The sequence below is a fragment of the Corvus kubaryi genome, unplaced genomic scaffold (genome assembly GCF_017639235.1).
Source record: "Corvus kubaryi isolate FWS band 111438036 unplaced genomic scaffold, C.kubaryi_AGA036_p1.0 138, whole genome shotgun sequence".
Taxonomy (NCBI): Eukaryota; Metazoa; Chordata; class Aves; order Passeriformes; family Corvidae; genus Corvus; species Corvus kubaryi.
In genome coordinates, this window is record NW_024580672.1 from 17,629,448 (window position 1) to 17,648,601 (window position 19,154).

General features: G+C 37.5%; 1 protein-coding gene across 3 annotated transcripts in view; it reads right to left on the reverse strand.

Moving 5' to 3' along the window:
• Positions 1 to 19,097, reverse strand: part of RAB11FIP2 (RAB11 family interacting protein 2) — a 32,227-nt gene extending 13,130 nt beyond the window's left edge. The window contains exons 1-3 of one of the 3 annotated variants that reach the window (XM_042019425.1): positions 18,525 to 19,094; positions 7,368 to 7,810; positions 6,215 to 6,674 (exon numbers count right to left, since the gene is read on the reverse strand). In XM_042019425.1, coding sequence (XP_041875359.1) covers positions 6,215 to 6,674; positions 7,368 to 7,810; positions 18,525 to 18,877 — 1,256 coding nt within the window. In that variant the 5' untranslated portion in view covers positions 18,878 to 19,094. Of the gene's footprint in view, positions 1 to 6,214; positions 6,675 to 7,367; positions 7,811 to 13,484; positions 13,577 to 18,524 lie in introns of those variants that run through there. The other 2 variants (XM_042019427.1, XM_042019426.1) reach the window with 2 other exon arrangements.
• Positions 19,098 to 19,154: the final 57 nt, after the last annotated feature.

Here is a 19,154-nt window from a genome sequence, read left to right on the forward strand (position 1 = left end):
CTAATTCTTAGTTCTTATAATAATGAAACACACACAAAAAAATACATTGCTTTTACATAGTTTCTGCATTTATTAATAAAGAAACAATAGAAAAAATTATTCTTTTTTTAAAATTAAATAGAACAGGCAGCCCATCTTCCCTTGGGAAAGATAATATGGCTCATACATCCTCTCAAAAAAGATTTCACATGCTCTAATGTGCACCAAGAGACAGTGAAAGCTCGAAAAAGTCTTGTCATGCAGCCAGCAGGATGAACTTTCCTAGCAGTATCCCTAAAACAGTCAACTAATTAGGAGTGACTGATTGCTGGTGAGGAGTCTGCAAAAGTCAAGATTAATACTGAGTATTTCTACAATATCCCTCTAAGAATTGATTGCTCCAGCCCACCTTAGTCACGTCCTAAATGCTGTGACCACTGCTTTGTAGGAGCTTTCCAAAAGATTTCATTATTCTCCTATCACATGCAGTGATCTTTTAAATCATATGCTAACAGTCCTGGCAGGACAGACTAAGAATCTCTGCATGACTTCTGCTTGTTTTTTAATTTCTCTTTACCTCTCATGTACCAGCAATGTATTTCTTTTGTTGAAATAATGTTCCACTGACAGCCTTACCACACTGAATCAACAAATATTAATGGCCTAGACAACCATTATAGCACTGTCATAGTCCATCAATACTCTACCTAGACTGTAGATCACAGTTGACTAAAGTCTAGTCAAATTTCAGAAGAGAACTGAAAAAAAATTATTCATTTCAAGAAAAGGAATGCAGAAGTACATTGTTCTTAAAATAAGACACGCTAACACTAACAGAGGAAACAAAATTCTGAAAATACCATAGTTCACCTGATGCCATTTTTTGACTAACAGAGAATAAATACGCCAAAACGTCTTAACAGATTTTATTGCTTTAGCAAGCAGAGTAATATATAGAGAGCAACATTTCTGAAAAAGGCACATGAAAATTAGAAATAGTGAATTGTATTGCACACTGGATGTCCTATTTGTCAGAGAAATACACAGCCACTACAACCCTTTGCTCTCATCAGGCAACTTCTGGGGTTCTTCCAATGGAGCTGCTGCCAGTAACTCTGCAAGACTGAAACCATTTAACAGTGACTTTGATTATGTTGAAGTTATTGCACTAATAACTCACCCTCAGTGTGGTTTGGGATAACAGGTTTTACTTTAGAACTTCAGCTGACTCGAGACAAGCACCTGCTCTACTCTCAGAGCTCAAGTGACAAGCAGTAACCCAGAGGAACAACAGGATGTAGCAAAAGCTTCTTTAACTACCTGACCATCACACATTCAAAATGTTAATGTTTGTTGAAATGTAGCAGACATCAGCTGTTCTTTAGACCTAACAATTTAATATGATCCAAACACATCGCTGTGATCAAGAGCCTCCTGTTTTCATGGCACCTCACTCGTTTTTTTACAAATCTAATAATGACCATATCAAAATGCAGAGGCATTGCTTATTTCAAACATTGCCTCCATTGGGAAAAACAAAACTGCAGTCCCTGATTTGTTTGGAACATGTGACATTGGAGAGACAGGCAGCTCTAACAGCCACATGTGATGAACGGGGGAGAGAGGCTGAAGAAAATAACCACATTCAGAAATTACAAAGCATAAATATGCAAAAAGAGTTTAAAGGTTGGGTTGGTGTTTTTTTCTTTTTGAGTTGCAAATTTGAAAAACAGCCGAAGCAGTAAGAGAATACAGAAAAAAAAATTTAAGTATTTTCATAATTTATGCTCCAATTCACCAGTGCCTAATATTATAAATACGAGCATTATTTGTAATTGTTATAGTGAAGCCTAATAAGATACAAGGTTCTTTCTCCTCCAGTATTCCATCTTCCACATTGCTTAGAATGTGACACACTTATTGCTACAACTTGAGATAAAGTGTAATCAGAATGCAGACACAAGCTTTATCTTCTTTTCTCTGAAGTATAACAATAGTTAGGTCAAGAAAATGCTACTTTAGATGGGTTTTTTAATGCCTCTCTAGATTCACATATATGTATATGTGTATACACAGACACACACATTTTTTATGTGTGCATATATATATAACTGCTTAGTAGAAAGCTTCCAAACACCTATCAATCCAGTCTCCCAGATCTGGAATTCAATCTGACTAGTAACAACCTGTCAGCTTTAAATATTGGACTATTTGTCTCCCTGTGTCCAGTGCCTAAGATCTTGTTAATTACCTAAACTCCCTTTCTGTAGGTCTTGTTAATTACCCGTCTCCTGTCTCAGAGGACCTTGTTAATAACTTGTACAATCTCTCTAAAAAGGTCCTAATAACACATTAAAATTAAAGATGCTTTTCTTTTAGCACTTGTCAAGTGGTGTAAATTGAGAAATTTTCACATCAGTTTATTAGCCTGTAGTGTAGTGTCATGTATTTTCCTAAACAAAAACAATTTCAGAAAAACGATGCACAAGCTTTGGTTATGGCACAAAACAATCTTTGTTTTCCACGAGCACCCTCAGTTTCTTTAACTGTGTTCAACACAAAAGCCACGTGGCTTCTGACTGCAAATTAACCTACTGAGAGCCATGACAATAGCAGTAATTGTAAGAATGAGTGCAATTTGAGGCAATATTAGGTAGAAGTTTCAAAACAGTGCATTAAGAAATATAAAACCAAAATTATTACTGGTAAATGCTGGCTAAGAGCGCTGGACGTTTGCTTAAAAATTCCTCACTGGTTGTATGATACAAAACCTCTGGAACTAACAGATTTTGTAATATTTGCAAAACCAGCATTTTTTATTTCACTATGACTCCTGCATTTTTAAATTGTCAAGGAATCAGCTCATAAATATCTCTACTATGCCTGCAACAGAGAATGGAACCCCCCAGTCTTAACACTTAAGTAACACTGCAATATCGCATCTACAAAAACATTTTAAAAAATACTCATTTATCCACTCAGCATTTGCAGGAGGTAACAAAGTATCATCCCTATTTTACAGATTTAGCCAAAGCCACGGAACAAGCCTCTGACAGATCAGAGATTAATAGAAATTAGGGGTCCATATTTTGTGATTTCCTGTCAATAAGGATTATATACAAACCAAATAGGTTTTGTTTTGCTTTTCCAAAATACTTCTAAAACCTTCTTGAAACAAAAATAATAAATAGTAGAAATAAAAATAAATAACAATTTTCAAATAATCCTGGCATGCTTGCTTTTAGAAAAAAAAGTCCTACAAGTGTTGCTGAACCACTTCTATAATTTTTGGATCAGCAATATGTGGAAGATGTACTTATCTTCATTCGTTTAATTAGTAAGAGTAATTAGTGACAGAGCATGCAAACAGCCAGCTAAGCACTGAAGGATGGGCAGGTGAAGGGCTATTCAGCAGCTCACCCAGCCAGCAGCTGATGTTACGAGCTGCTGTTCTCCATATTGTTACTGCTCAGTCAACAATACCAACCACAATTAATTAGGATGGACTTAAGCCTGACGCAAAGCTCACCAAAGTCACTGAAAAGCCTCCCACTAAGGTTACAGATGTGGCTTCAACAGTGCTGAGAACTTGACATTCACACTGTAAACATGAAGGAGTTGGGTTTGGTCGATTTTTTTGGAGGGTTGGGAAAGAGGGCTGCTATGGGTTGGATTTTTTTCCTTCCACTTTGCTCTATGTCCAGCCTGGTCCCACAGACTGGATGTTGTTTTATGGCTACAGTGTGCCCCTGGAATACATCATCCAGCTGAATTTCATCAGACAGGAATCCAGTTCAGGATGTTCCATCACCCAAACCAAGGCTTAGCTAAGTGGGGTTAACTGGGAGATCCACCTGCAAAGCAAACACCTGATCCACAGCAGAACATTGATTTTGGACACACCTTAATAAAAAAAACCTGCCTGGTTTACTTGCAGAAATGGGATTCATGCAAAAGAGCTTAATAGCACATTGAGTAAATAAGAAACAACCCAAAGTCTAAACTCCCTGTCTACACTTTCTGCATACTGAATTTGTTACCCAGCCTCATTTACTTTGTGCCTACATATTCATACAATTCTTTCTTCAGCATTACTAGTTCAAAAAATTAAAAATGGATTCCATTCGAGAAATACTCCACAGATAAAAGGTAAACTTAAACTGTAAACTTATTAAATATGCACATTTTGTATTAGTTTCTACTTCAAAAGAAAATAACTGTACAAGATACATTTGAAAGAAAGTAAACTAACTCTAAAAGGTTCACACAGAACATCATAATGGAACATATAAAAATCAAGAGCTTCTAACATATAAAAATCAAGAACTTACTGCATGCTAGATATTATGCCATAACAGCTGTCTCACAAAAAAGGTCAGAATGTTTACTATTTTTGGCTTTTTGAAAATAAAATAATATCTATTTGTCTTATCAAAAGTTTATGTTTACATAAAAGTCAAGAACTAGTAAAAGGGACTCTCACACAAAGAAGGAAACAAATGACTAGAGTCCTTCTGAATGGGCACTGTGATGAGCTTTTTAACTACAAAACAAAGAAAAAAGTCCATCATGATTACCATTAAGTTTTATATTTATCAAGATCTGCTGCATTCAAGAGCTTCAAAAGATTTCACTACTTACATCTAGCATCTGCCTGAATGCAGTTTCATTTTTAAAAAATTAAATACTATGTAATTTTAATTGTTATTTAAATTATTTCTCTTTAAAGGAGCTTATTTAAATGGAAGTTTAACTTCTGACAAACCAATCTACAACCTAACCTTACACTAACCCAGAGAAATACTTCATTAAACAAAAAATATTCTAAGATTGTCTATAAACATGTTATTTAAGACACTAGGAACTGACTTGGCTCACAGAAGGCACTAAGAAGATAATTTGTTGAGGTCTGGATGAGCTTCTAGTGACAAATTCTTTTCTACAGCAGTTCAATTTCAGTTCATTTACCAAATTCACAGCCATTATTAGCTTTGATAAGAAAATGATTCTAAGTTTAAATCAGGAGTGCATGCATTCTAACCCATGAAAAAAACTGAGCTGGGACACAATAAGATCCCTCTGTTCTAAAAGAACAAGATAATAAGAAACATTTTTCTTCTAAAAGAAACTACTCCTGTGTCATTAATTAAGGAATTAATACACAGGAAAAGGTGAATTTTCTAGAACAATGTTTTCCATTTAAAACAGTGATTGATCTTACAGCCTTTAGATTCCAGTTTGAAGCATTTTAATTTTAAATGCATTTTCTACTAAATTTCAGTTATTACATAGAAATGAATCATTACCTTGAAAAAGCAAGGCCTGCTAATTTCTGGCATTTATATACAAAAAAAAAAAAATGCAAATGAATGAAAGTTAATTAACTTCTTAAACGTTTATCTATTGTGACCAGTATATGTGGGTGGGAGTGTACATAAATATATATATATTTTTACATATAAAAAGAGAGACAGGATATCTTTCTCACTAGCTAACAAAACCCAGAAAAGAAACTAACTGTGGGTTACACTTTTTTTTTTAAGGAAAACAAGTAAAGCATTGATAGACAAACAGAGATTAAAATGGATTATTTAAATCAAAGTTTCTTATCAGCCCTTGTAACTTAATTCATTCCGCTCAATACATGAACTGCTGCCTCGTGCAATGATTCCAATATACATCAAACTCAGCAAAGCTGCAGTGAGCCAAATGAATTCAAGCGAGATAAGTGGTCATGTGAGGGCTCCCATTTAGATTTAATTCTTGTACTCTAACATATAGAACCTAAATACTCTTTTTTTTTCCCCAAATAGTGACATCCACAGGATTTCTTTTCACTACTCCCATTTTCACCAATCTTTTAGTTATTCAATTTCCTCTTTCCCTTACACTTGAAACCTTTCCCTCTCAAAACCTCACTTAGGGCAATGTAACTATTAACAACGAATGTTCAGTTTAAGCAGAAGACTTCAGGGAGAGCCCATTCTGAAGCACAAACAGGTCTTCCACAAACACAAGTACCCAAGAACATTCACAGCACATATCAGTAATAAAATGTCACTTCAAAAATAAGTATGAAACAATCAAATTATATAAAAAGTTCGTAACTTTTACTTAGAAACAGACAAGCACTGATATAATCGTGTATAAAGCAAAGACTGTGCTCCTCAACACTTCCCATTTTCATTTATATAACATGTTCAAGATATCAGATTGAAATACAGCAAAAACCTACCTTGAAGATGGCAACATGCTTGTAGGCTTGAAGGTTGCCATAAACGGATTAGTCGAATCATAATCAAAACTCTCCTGATGAGCTTCCCCAAACGCACTCGGTGATTTCAAGTCAGTAGAACTCTCTGATCCCCCATTGCTAAGTTTATCTGACCTCTTGCTATCTTTTTTTCCAGTCACTCTTTCAAAAAGACTAACTTTCTCTTTCTTCTCTTTTTTAATTTCTTTTCTGATCTCAACAGGTTTGGAAAACAGACTTATGTTTTGATCCCACGTTGCTGGGCTTTCTTCAAATGGATTCTTCTGTCTTGGCAGTGTAGCAAATTTTTGGGGTAACGAAGCACTCACATTAAATGGGTCATTTTGTGCTTCAAGTGCAGTTTCATCAACTGTGCTGTCAAGTTGGTTCATTTTAGAAGTATCAACACTTAATGTCCTTCTGTGTGGAGATTTTAGACTCCCTGCAAACAATCTGTCATTAGTATATTATCAATGAGACACTATATCACAGTTTATGACATGCAGAAAACCCATTCTAGCTTAGATCTAGAAGCTTTGCAATTGAGTCTCGGTTCAGAACACTGGTGAGTAACTAAGCTATTAAAGAAAAAAATTAACAGCTGTGGCCTCGATTTCATGTTTCAGAAATGTTTATGGATAGGCACCACAGGAAATTTTTGTTTCCTGCATGAAAACAAAGATCTGTAGAGAAGACAGCTATGACTGTTGTGCCATTCCAGAAAGAGACAAAAGTATGTTAGTGCATAATAACTTTGAACAATGCAAAATACTCACAGTTCTTTGTATAAATCAGGTTTAAAATTTGGTGATAGTTTTTGACTTTTTAATTAGACTTACTTTTCACAAGATGTTATTTCTTTCACCTAGAGTCCCCTCTGGAATGCAATATACTCTCAGATGAGGACATAATAAAAGAAAATGCTAAATTATCATACATTATGAGCCATGTGAGTTATTTCTTATGCTCAGAAACAGCAATTATGAGCCACCAGCAACTAAAGAAAGTGTAAAAAATAGGCCAGTAATATCTCTTAACATTTTGGCCTTGTAAATGCTTCATGAACTGAAGCACCAGATTCTGAATGCCCTAATAGCAGTGAGCTGTAGCTCTGATGGTCATGAGTTTTACTTACCACCTTCATCAACCGAGCCAAAGGACTCCAGCTGACGCCTGAAAAGATGGGAGTAGCCAACAGTGCTGGATTTCATTTTGTCTGAGGAGACGTGTGGTCCTGTTAGATCTGACATGGAGTGAGCTGAGGACAGCCGCTGAGGTCCCAAGAGGAAAGGTTTTTTTGGTTTTGATTTCATTTGCACTTCACCACTACACACCTCTAGATTTGCATCAGGTATGTGAGTGCTTGGGATGATTGCAGAGGATGTATCTGAAAACGTCCCATCATTTTTCCGACCCTTCATTTTGTCTTTTAGTTTAGCAAATGGGGATTTGGTTTTGTCCTTCATTGACAAATCAAACATACTTGCTGTCATGTTATTCCTCATAAACTGAATATTGACATTTATTTCTCCTCTGTCTTTAGTTCTCTTCCCTTGTCTGGATTCTAGGGGAAACCACCTTAAAGGAGAAAGAGCGCAAATTAAGTTGTGTTTTCTGGAGACTACTCATTACACTCTGGTTAGTTGGTTAATGCATCCGGTTAGAACAATTTAAAGTATGAAAACCCAAATCCTACATTGAAGATTCAACCATTCTTGTACTAAAAAACTTCTTTGTTTATATTTGTTTTCAAAGAGAAAACTTAATAACTAAGCAAGACGAAGTTCTTTACAGTGTTCAGCTGTTTCAAAATCAAAATCAACTCTGGAAGCTGACTAAACTTCATCAAAGCTAATGGGCTTCCATCTGCTTACAAAGGAGAATTTGCACTTAATTATAAATATAGATACATTTTATTTTATTTTTTTATAGTTTTCAAGTGTCCTTTATTTAGTAGTGATGTGTATTAATGTATTCTATGTGGCAACTACTTGATCTAGTGACCTTTTCTCCGTTGATTTTGCTCAGGTTTATACACTGGCAAACATTTTCCCCTCTTTCCTTTCTTCTAAGCACTGGTTAAGATTTATGTCAACTGCAGCAACACTGGCTAAGAAATATCTGAGAGCCCTGAACAGCCAGCTACCATTTCAATTCTGCAACTGCCTCCCCTCTGGATGCTGACAGTAACTCCACGAGCACAACTGCGAGCACGTAGGTGTATCCAACAGCATCCTCTCTTTTGCAGGTCACCAGCAGGATTAACTTCAGAAATATTTCCTTTGGAACCATGACGTAAATCCCCACTCCTTGAAAAGAGATCAAAGGTGTGATCATCTGTTTCAAAAAGCCAAGTGTGCTTCTTTGCCAGGTCTAGCAAAAGCTTTATCATTATCCAAGTGTCTTATTCATTCCCTATTGTGCTGCATTGTCCCATGGAAGCATCTGCAGAATTATGGCTCAATCCTCCCTCCACAGCTTCACCTAAATGAATGACCAACACACAATCCCTCCTCCACAACCATCACCAAGAGCCCTTCCCTTTTTCAAAAAGGGGCACAAGGGCATATTTCAGATCCACCAGCTCCAAAGAAGTGCTCTAACCCCACTGTCAGGAGAAATCCATGCACACAGATTCCCACAACAGTGCCTTACCACGAGTAACTTTTGAATTGGAGAGACTAAGAAATTAAATTCTCTATTAACAGATACAAAATTGATGATACAGTTATACATGCCTTTTTTGGTTGTTGTTGTTGCTTTGTGATGTTCACAAGATTTTATATTTCATACTAAAGTAGAATAATTAAGAAATATCACACCTCCTCTGTTCTGGCCCCAAACAACATGAATCCAGACCTGTAGAGCCAGAAGCTCAAACCAGTAGAAGGATAATTAAATCTTTAGGAAAAAAACTTTTCTTCTGTTGTGAGGTAACTTCATTTATATACTTTAAATGAAATGCAAAACCTGGAATATGTATCTGAAGAAGATGGATTGTTTTTCCTTTTAGTTAATAGTGTTTCACTTCTTTGGTAACTGATTCCAGAAACACTTTAAGTCATCTATAGAGTCCTTAGAGAAAACACACACAGAACCAAGAGTCAGTTGCCTTTGTGCTACATAACATGGCAAACACTGGAAGACAAGATAGCCTACTTTCTTTAAAACTCTTTAAAAGAAAATATGTTTACATATTCCCTTTAAAAATACAAACAATACACAGCCATAATGAGCAACCCCTTGCTCAGACAGATCCTGTCTGTGCAGATAAAAAACCCCAACAAAAACCATCCTGAATCTGAGAAAGCTGTCCCATGGTTCCTCAGCCACCCACTAAACATACACACCAGTACAAATAAGGCTCGTGAGTGTTTTAAGAGATGCAGGAGGCAGAAAGGACTTCACTTTTTGACATTCAAATGTAATGGCTCAGCCTACACTGTAACAAAACATTCCCTTTTTCCCTTTCCTCACAGGGTTCAAACATTAATACTCTGATAAGGTGAATTCTTCTGTTTCTGCTTAGGAATTACTGAAACTTTAAACTGATGAATGACACTTGTTAACTTGTCTTAGAACAACAAGAAGACATGAATTCTTAAGCTTTTGCTATGTGGAAGAATGTCTTTTATTTTAAAAATTCATTTAACTCCATTATTGGCATTCTCATCACTAATCAACAATGCTGTGTCATTACCAGCACTTACCTGCTAAGGGCAAATGCCATGTACCATTTTGACACTTACCTCTTCTTAAAAAGAAGCACACAACTAATACCTTGCCTTCACAGTTTCTACATTTCTTTTCAAAGTAGACCTTGAAGAACTTGACATTAAAAACAAGTTCAGCTGGGCAAACAACGAAACTCTCCCTAGGAAGACAACAGAAGGTCCTGCAGGAACCAGGTTCAATACTGCTACTGATTCCAACAGAATTTAATCATAAACTCTTCTATTCCAGCAAAATTCCTCTGGTCTTCAGTGGAATTTCTATTTGAATAATGATTGCTGGATCAAATCTTTGCATGAAAGACAGATATTTAATTTTCACAGGCATTTCAAGGAGGCTTCTTTGTTACCTTGGAGAGTTTATCTTGTTTTAGTTATAATGAAGGTTCCATATGCTTCAGCTCATAACAAGACAATATGAGAAGCAGACTCAAATCATGATTTTCTTCAAAATTCAAAGGCAACTAATTACTTTTTTAAACAGATGAGAACAAATGCAGGCAATGCATTTATGTGGAGCTGCACGTGAATGAGCAACTAAGTCTGTAAATGTTTCTTATTAGAATCTGTTTCGACAACACACGGGCGTGAGCAGCAAATAGAAAAAACAGCTTATAGAGGAGAGAAAAAAGAATCGGAAAATGAAGTCCGCTGTTTTCAGATAACAACATTTGGGTCCTAAAACACTAAATTCCACTATACTACTGCCAATTTAAAAAATTGAAATGTATTATAAAAGCCAATAAAACTTGCTATTTTGGTTTTGTTTACAGTACTTTTAGCCACAATAAATGCTCCATTTGTCAGGCTGCCATGAGCTTATTCTATAGAAAGCCTGTACAAAGTAGGAAAATAGCCAATAACATACATGAACAAAACAGGGTGGTTTTTATGAGAGCAGATGCCCTTTTACTTAATAACCAAATATTACATCCAGTCTTGCAGACAGTCTTTATTTAAACAGACCTGGTACAAAGTCTGGTAAATTTTCCCAACTTCAAAGGAAGCCCTATTGCCTTTGGAATCACATTTATTCTTCTTGCTCTCACCTTCAAATATTCTGTAGGGCAATGTCCTCCATACACTCTCTAACTTCAACTTTTTCCCTGTGGCTTCCATCAAAACAACCCTTGCTTCTTTCCCTTGTCTGTTTTTCAGGGTGCTAGTGGGCTCTGTCTGTCTTGCACAGGTTTCTGTTAATTTTTACTTTTAAGTATTCTATAAATTGCTGCTCTGCATGCTGACAATTTTCTTGAATGTGCAAAGAGAAGATCAACATGCAAGGCTAAAGAGGAAAAATCCTGCTGATCCTGCTGACCAGGCAGCCTTGAAAAGCTAAACCCCTATGTGAAGCAGCAGGGCTACTTCCTAACCACAACAAAATCAGTTGATTCTGGCCACACCTACAATTAGGGGTGGAAAAAGCAAACTCTAATAACTTGTGCAGTATTACCAGAACAAACCCTTCACCTTAGGAAAGAGACAGGAAGGGTGAAGGAGAAAACTGAAATAAGCTACTACAAATGAGCAAGTTACAAAATCATGGCCTGCCTATTTCATTTAAATAGCTAGTGATCTACAAACAGACTTTCAGCTGGTTTTTCCTCCCCTTTTCTGATTTTACTTGTTCTCCAAATCTGCCACAGAATCTGACACTTCCAAGTCTTATCCCTCTCTCTCCTTTAAAGACGCGTCACTCAGCCTATTCTGCTCACCATGTAACAGTGAACAGGATGGGCTGACAGCATGGGTAAGAAAAAGCACTACCTAATTTCAATTACATTTTAATTACACATTTTAACAGCCTCCAAAAGCATTGGGTAACTTGTCTACCAATCTCAACAGGAATCAAGTGTTCCAGCCAGCACATTCAACCTGTGCATGACAGACGATCTCCCAACTCCAAACATGGAAAGTATTGAAGGAATTTTCCCATCTTTCTGCTTCTCAAATACATCACTCTGCCTTCCCTCTACCAGTAATCATCTGTTGAACTGATCTAGTTTTGATTTGCTGAAAGCATTAGATTGCATCCGAAGAATTTTGCAAGATATTTATTCTAATTCACAAATTATTGAAGAAATTTTGCAAAAAGCCACATAATCATCACAGCATCCGCCAAGGCTTCTGACCTTGAGTTTACAGGCAAAACTCGGCATCATGATCTGCTACACAGTAATGAGGAGAATTTTCTATGCAGGCAGATACTTCTAAACTTACCCCTAAAACAGACCATCAGAATCTCAATGATAGAACATGTCCATCAGCTGTCACGAAAACAAAGTTGATGACTACTGTCATGCTAGATGCACTGAAGAAACTTGCTTTACAAAAGCCCACTGACATAAATGTCCACAGCTTATTGATAAAAAAACAACATCCAAAGCCCAGAACTGTCTGACATTTTCATTTAGCAGCGTATGCACTTTGAAAAATACAGAAGTATGTTTTGTGATAAATCATTCCAATACCATACTGAGAGACTGCCCCAAAAGTCAGCAAGTAGGAAAATTAAGGCAAGGGGCTGAGCACAGACTACATCGTGTATGACGGGAAATTAAGAAGAAAACAAATAATTTATTAAAATAAGTGATGACACTCCCAAAGATGAATACTCTTACTTTCTGGAAGCCAACCGAAATGAGATACTCAAAGCAGTTTAAAATAAATACTACAGAGTGACATTGTAACACCACAAAACATATGGGAACTGACAGCTATCACAACACCCTCACTACAGGGTTTGCTAACATCAACTCGAATCAAAGTCATTAAAGTCGTCTTAGTTTACTTATTATTTTGGCTAAAGACTATGTGTGAATACTTTTATTTTAGAAACAAAATAACTGAAGGTATGAGAATTAAAGCCAGTTATTTGAGTTGAGTGTGTGTGCGAGCATGTGTGTATGTGCACAGAAAATGGAGAAGCATATCAATCCAGATGGCACTTAGACTGACTCAGAATTATGATGTATTGAGAGGATGTGCATGGATTTGTTGTCAAAATGTAAGTGCTGGGAATATTACTAAATAATTTGAAAATATAAGTCCATAAAGCTATAACTGGGCAAAACTTTGTTTTCTCCCATAACCATCTTTCTCTTCTGTTCCTCACTACTCACATTCCTTTTTTTTTTTTCTATTTAATGAGTGGTACCACAAAACAAGCTGCATGGAATCTCCAGGCTGCCCTTTATTTCTGTGCCTTTAACAAATTTCTCAGTTACTACTCTTCCCACTTTTGACTTGAGTGGAACAAGATTTTTCTCTTGCTCTAACCACAATAAAGACATTTTTTGTTACACCCTGCCATTTCCACTATTACTGAAGTTCATCCCTTAAAATGCATTTTTCTGGTTTAAACTAAAGTTAAGACTAAAAATTAGTAAATAATAGTGTGTTATGTTTTGCAGAAATATTATTAAAATGGTTCCCACTCATTAACAAGTACCGAGCCCATATATTATCTATTTACTCTTGTTTGCTTGTTCATAATTCCAGATGTATTTGAAGTCACCTACTCAAGTGCCTCCCTCTTGCTTGTGCTGCTACAGATGAGAGAGAGGACAGAGCAGAGGCAGTTGAAGAGGGAGCTCATATCCAAGACAGAGGCTGCCAAGAAAGAATTCACATTAATTTGGAAGAAGTCACACAATTTGCATATCTTCCAGGAAGCTAAGCAGCACTAAAGTAAGTGCCAACAACACAGAGGTACTGATCATGGTCAACCATTAGTTCTCTTTGCTTGCTGAGAAGCTGGTTTTGACTTTTTTATTATCAATATAAGTGGATAAGTATCTTTAGAAAAGGCCAAGATTCCTTCACCGTTTATGCTCAAGCAAGCATTTCTTTTAACCAGTGCTGCAATTTGTATGTGTGTGGAGGGGAGTGTTGTTGAGGTATTATAGACTCCAGGGAGAAGAGGAACTAAATCAAAAATAAAAGATGTCTCCTCTGACATTTCCATAAGAAATAATAACTCTACATCACCTGCCTCCTTAAATTTATAGCATTCCAAACAAGTGTTGCATCTTAAATCAGCTAAACATACAATAAAATGAGCCGTCCAGGGAAGCACACAAAGGAATGGACAATAAACAGAGTGGAATTAGAGTAACAAGGATGAAGCAAAAGCTGAGGAAATAAGTAACATCAGGAAAGTTAACAGCAATTTGTTCTTCTAGTGCTGTGTTCATTTAGCCCTCAGGTGGAAAAAATCTAAGCACAGTCATTGTAAAAAACAACTGAAAAATGCTTCAGTAAATTAAGGCATGTCAGCAAATAAGTATTTTTCTTATTACATGGTAACTCAAAAATTTGTCTTGATGCTATGCAATCAGATTAGCAGCAGCATTAAGGCAACCATGAATTATAACTGAATTGAAATTATTACAAAAAAGCATATATTCTTTAAAACAATACATTCATTGATCATAATTTACATTTCAAATGGAAGAGTAGAAGAGGTATATTTATTTTGCAAGAGCAGACGGAAAAAATTATCCATGTATTTCTTAGGATGAATTAAAAAACCCATGCAACGTTATTGCAAAAAATAAAAGCCATGTCACAAATGTAACATTTGAAAACTTTTGCTAAATACACTTTCATTTAAGCAGTTTTTCCAAAGCCTTTTGAACTGTAGTAAAATCTTTCAGCATCTGGAGCTTAGTTTTCAGCTCTGGAAAAAAGAGCAGAAGTAAAAAGTCCCTGTCCATTTCCAACTAAAGCAGAGATGTCAGAGACACAAATTTATGAACTTTCACAGTACAATGGGCATTGCTGCACTAAGGCAGAAAGAAAATGAACTGGGATCCTGCAGACGCTTTGGATGAAGTCTCTGGAAGAGATCTAGTGAGGGACCATCTGAGCCGCATCTGGATCTAACTGTTCCAGGAATTTTTACTTTTAAGAATTTGAAAAATCGTCAGTTTCAGAAAGGAAAAGGACATTGTATGATGCTGTGTACAAAATTTTCCCTATCAAGTTATAGTAAATACTTTGTTTCATTAAGTCTGGAGCCAGAGCAAGTTTCTTAGAACACAAGACAAATCCTATCATGAGGCCTCTGCCTGAAAACTTTACTGCAGGGAGTATTTGTCTTAAGATGTGACAAGTAACAAAAAAAGCTACACAGAAAATAAAGGATTATTTTTCCCTAACATAACGTTCCTGAGTCTGCAATGATTTTTGAAATTTATTTCTTCCAAATTATAAAATATTAAATTAAAAAAATATGTAAAAAGTGAAATGTCACACACCCCATGGTCTTCCTAGGAACTCAGAATCAGCTGGTAGCCTTCACTTCTCATACCTCCTTACTAAAAAAGCACTAGGGAATTGCTGACAGGGTTCAGCATTGTGCAGAATATTAAATATCTTTTTTGCAATACCCTGGTGACTCTTGAGTCTGTCTCTTACAGCACCATATGTACAGCTGTGTTGGAAAGAGGAAGCTATTAAATATATTAAAAAGTAGAAATATTACCAATAGACACTTCATCAAATAACTGGATCTCATTCATCCCCAAACAAAGCAAGAAATGTTAAGGTTACATCAACATAAGAAAATAACTCTGGATTTAATAACAGCACAAGCCTGTTGAACATATTTGAAAGTAAAAACATTGCTTAATAAAACAGATTAGTGTTTCTGAAACAATGAATATAGCTTTCAACCATCAGAATGCTTTGGTAGCAAAGACACTGGACTTGGTTTTGAAAGGTGCTGGGTGTCTCAGTTCCCACACCATAGTCACAGTTAGAAGGTCTTTGGGTCCAAATATATTACCCTTAGTTTACTGCCAACACAGGACTAGGAATATTTTGTATCAAAAAGGATTTAATAAAGGGGAGGGGAAAAAGAGCATTTTGTTTGAGATTGCATTCGTAAATCTGTTCTTGAAAGTTTGCCCTCGTCCCACACACATGCACGAATATTGCATCCACATCTCCAAGTAATGCTTAGAGGAGACAGCAACGACACACCTGCGTGGCACAAGGGCACACAAGCACACAACCATGAAAACTTCTCAAAAACATCTAAACTTAAGAACTCCGAGTTACTTTGTTTCTAAAGTGAGCTTTAGAAAGGACATTTTTGAGGTTTCTAAGCACCTAAAGACACCAAGGGGAAAACTGGACTTTCAGTGGCTCCTTCCTCATAAGAATTTAAATCAGCATTAAGCGAGAACGCACTGCCAAAAATCCCACTTGCCGCCCAGCCGCACTTTTACACTTACATAAGACTTTTACAAGTACGGCTGTTCGGCCCTAGAAGCCTAACACCCATCAACTTTTAATAAGATTTGCAATCTTAAATGCTCAAGTAACTTCTGAAGAAAGCTCTTAGGCTGTTTGTAAAACTTTCCCCGTAGGCCCCCATCTTGTGCAGCAGAGCTCGCAGGCAGCGCGCAGCGTTCCCGAGGAGCCGCGGCGATTTCAGTGGTGGTCTGGAAGGAACTGCTTCATGTCTACATAGCAGGAGTTCCTCTCTCACACTTCAGAGAAAGAAATGAGAAAATAACACCTATGGAGCCGTGCTAAGCATAACTTCCTATAAAAATACTGCAGATCTGAATGTTTATTTAACTATCACAAGGACTGTTACTTACCCCACTTAAAAATTTCTGGAATAATTTTGCAAGAATCCAGTACTACTTTTGCTAAAACTGGTGCAAGACCCTATGTTTCTTTTTCTAGGGAGAAGAGGTTTTGCTACTCACAGTAATACAGGAATAACTTACATATTTTACTCCAGTTCTGAATACATATTTCTATCTAGATTTACATTTAGTAGCATTCCTCCCTCATTCATTCACCTTGTTTATCACCTTGTTGCTAGGTGTTGCAACTAAGGCAGATGCCTACTGACTTGCAAGATAATTACAACTAATGATTCAAGAATTTTTAAGATGCATGTCTAAAGAGCAGTGAAACTTCTTGAATCAAGTGTTAACAGAAATTAAGACCCTAAGGCTACAGGCATTACCATGTATTGCATCAAGATAACTGGATTGTCCCTAAAAAGGTAAGCAATTAAAAAGCGTAATACTCCAGACAGTGAACCCACAAGACATTTTGCAGGAACTACTTCTTTCTTTTTTATGGTTTGTGAACATACTCTTTTGCAAAAAAATCAGTCTACAAAAACAAACACTACGGCAATGAGAGCTTTGACTTGTCTTTGGTGCTCTTCAACCTCAGCCATGCATTTAAGTAGCACCAAGTTTTGAGGTGGTTTCAGAAGAAACCGCAGTCTGACCAAGAAGCCCTGCCTGGTGTTAACCATATGGATTTCCACCTCCAACTGCCAACGCTGCTGGAGGTTCAACCCTGGCACAGTCAGAGACAGACAAGCGATGCCAGTCTTTTAGTGGCTTGGATGCAAAGTCCAGCACCTCACCACAGACCCACCATCACTATGGATACCAGACTTCAGTTTTAACAGCTGAGATTTGGGAACAGGAGCTTTTGTACTCTACTGAAGAGACACCAGAGGAGGAAAAGCACCTGGAGCAGGAACTTTTTAACTGCTGCAGAAATATCTGACAGCGCTCATATGTCACTGTCTACATAGAGCTCACTTGGAGGTCTCCATGCTGTTCTTATTCAGCTCCTGTGGGACAAGCATACCTAAACCAAACCCAAAGCATGGAGTCATAGGCATGCCTACAGTACTCTCATACCTACAGTCTGAGTTACAAATACACATGGAGGATACATGATGCTGCTACCAAACACCTTTGTGTAACCATGTCCTGACTAGGAACCTTAAAACAACTTTACTCATTTAGTTGAGAAACTCAGAGAATTAGATAAGTACAGTTCAACTTAAACTGCTATGATGACTTTTTTTTTAATTCCTTTTTTTTTTTGCATTCCAGTGCCTGAACTTCCTGGCAAACACAATTTTATTTGAAAAAGGCTTATGTAGGTACTGATGGAAGCTACCACAAGAGCCAAAATTTCTCTTCAGGCTTCTCAGTTAAGGCCTGCTGTACAGTGCAGCCTGTGGGATCGTGGCCTAAGATTAATCAGGACCAGCAAAGCACTGTGCTGTTGTGGTAAGCCTTCATTAAGTCACAGTTCATTGACCACTAAAACATAAATATAAAACATTTAAAGACACATAGTTGAAGCAACTGAAGGAAAACAATTTTAAAGAGAACCACACCAGGTTTCAGGGCATCTGAGTCTCACGCATGGTTCAAACTGAGGTAGGAGTTGAATGGGGGTATGGCCCTGCGCAGAACAAAGAAAAATGCTTAGAAAAACAGACTGTAATGAGTTCACGTTACACACAAGAGTTTGTCAGAAAAGTTAACGTTATTGACAGTCCTTCCCTGTGCAAAGTAAGCATTTGATTATAGTAAACTTCTCTGGAAGAGGTCAGGCCACAATGACATAACTGTATAGGTTAAGAGACTGGAACACAGAATTGACGACAGAATTAATTTCATTTCAACGTATGTACATTCATAGTAATGCTATTATTTCCCACCCTCCCCAAGTGCAACTGTCCAAGGAATATGAATTATAATGAAAAAACCATCACTTACTCTGTTTTCCGCCTTTGCTTGTCTTCAAATATATCATTCAGGTTTATGGCCACCTGTCCTAAAAACCTGTCCAGCCCCACCAGCGACCGGTGCATGACAATCAGGTACAAGATGTATTTCTCTGGATTCTCCTGCATGAGTAATCCAGGGAGCTCGAAGGAGGCCTCTTCTTTCCAGATGGGATCCAGGGTCTTCTCAGCCACCGAGGTGGAGTACTTCTCCTTGCCCAGCTGTATGATGGTGTAGGCATCGTTGCTGCCATTTTTACCTTTTGGCTTCAGACCTTTGGCTTGAAGGACCGTAACTTGCACGTGAGTTGGGAACCACTTCTGGGCTTGCTCTGCCAACATCATCTTTGAAGGTCGCAGCAGCAGCAATAACAAACGCAAAGTCTGTCAGTCCTCGAGTGACTGTGTAAGGGCACTTACGGCGGAGACACCTGTCAGGGGCTCAGCTGGTCCTTCCTCTAGCGCTCCTGGCCGCGGGTGGCCCTCACCAGCCCACGGGTCCCCCCCTTCCCCGGCAGCCCCACCTGCGGCTCCATGGCCGGGGGCTGCAGGTCCCGCCGCAGCCACGGCCCCGCCGCCCTCCCGCGCCCGGCCTGGCCCTGCCCGCCGCTGCCGCCGGCCC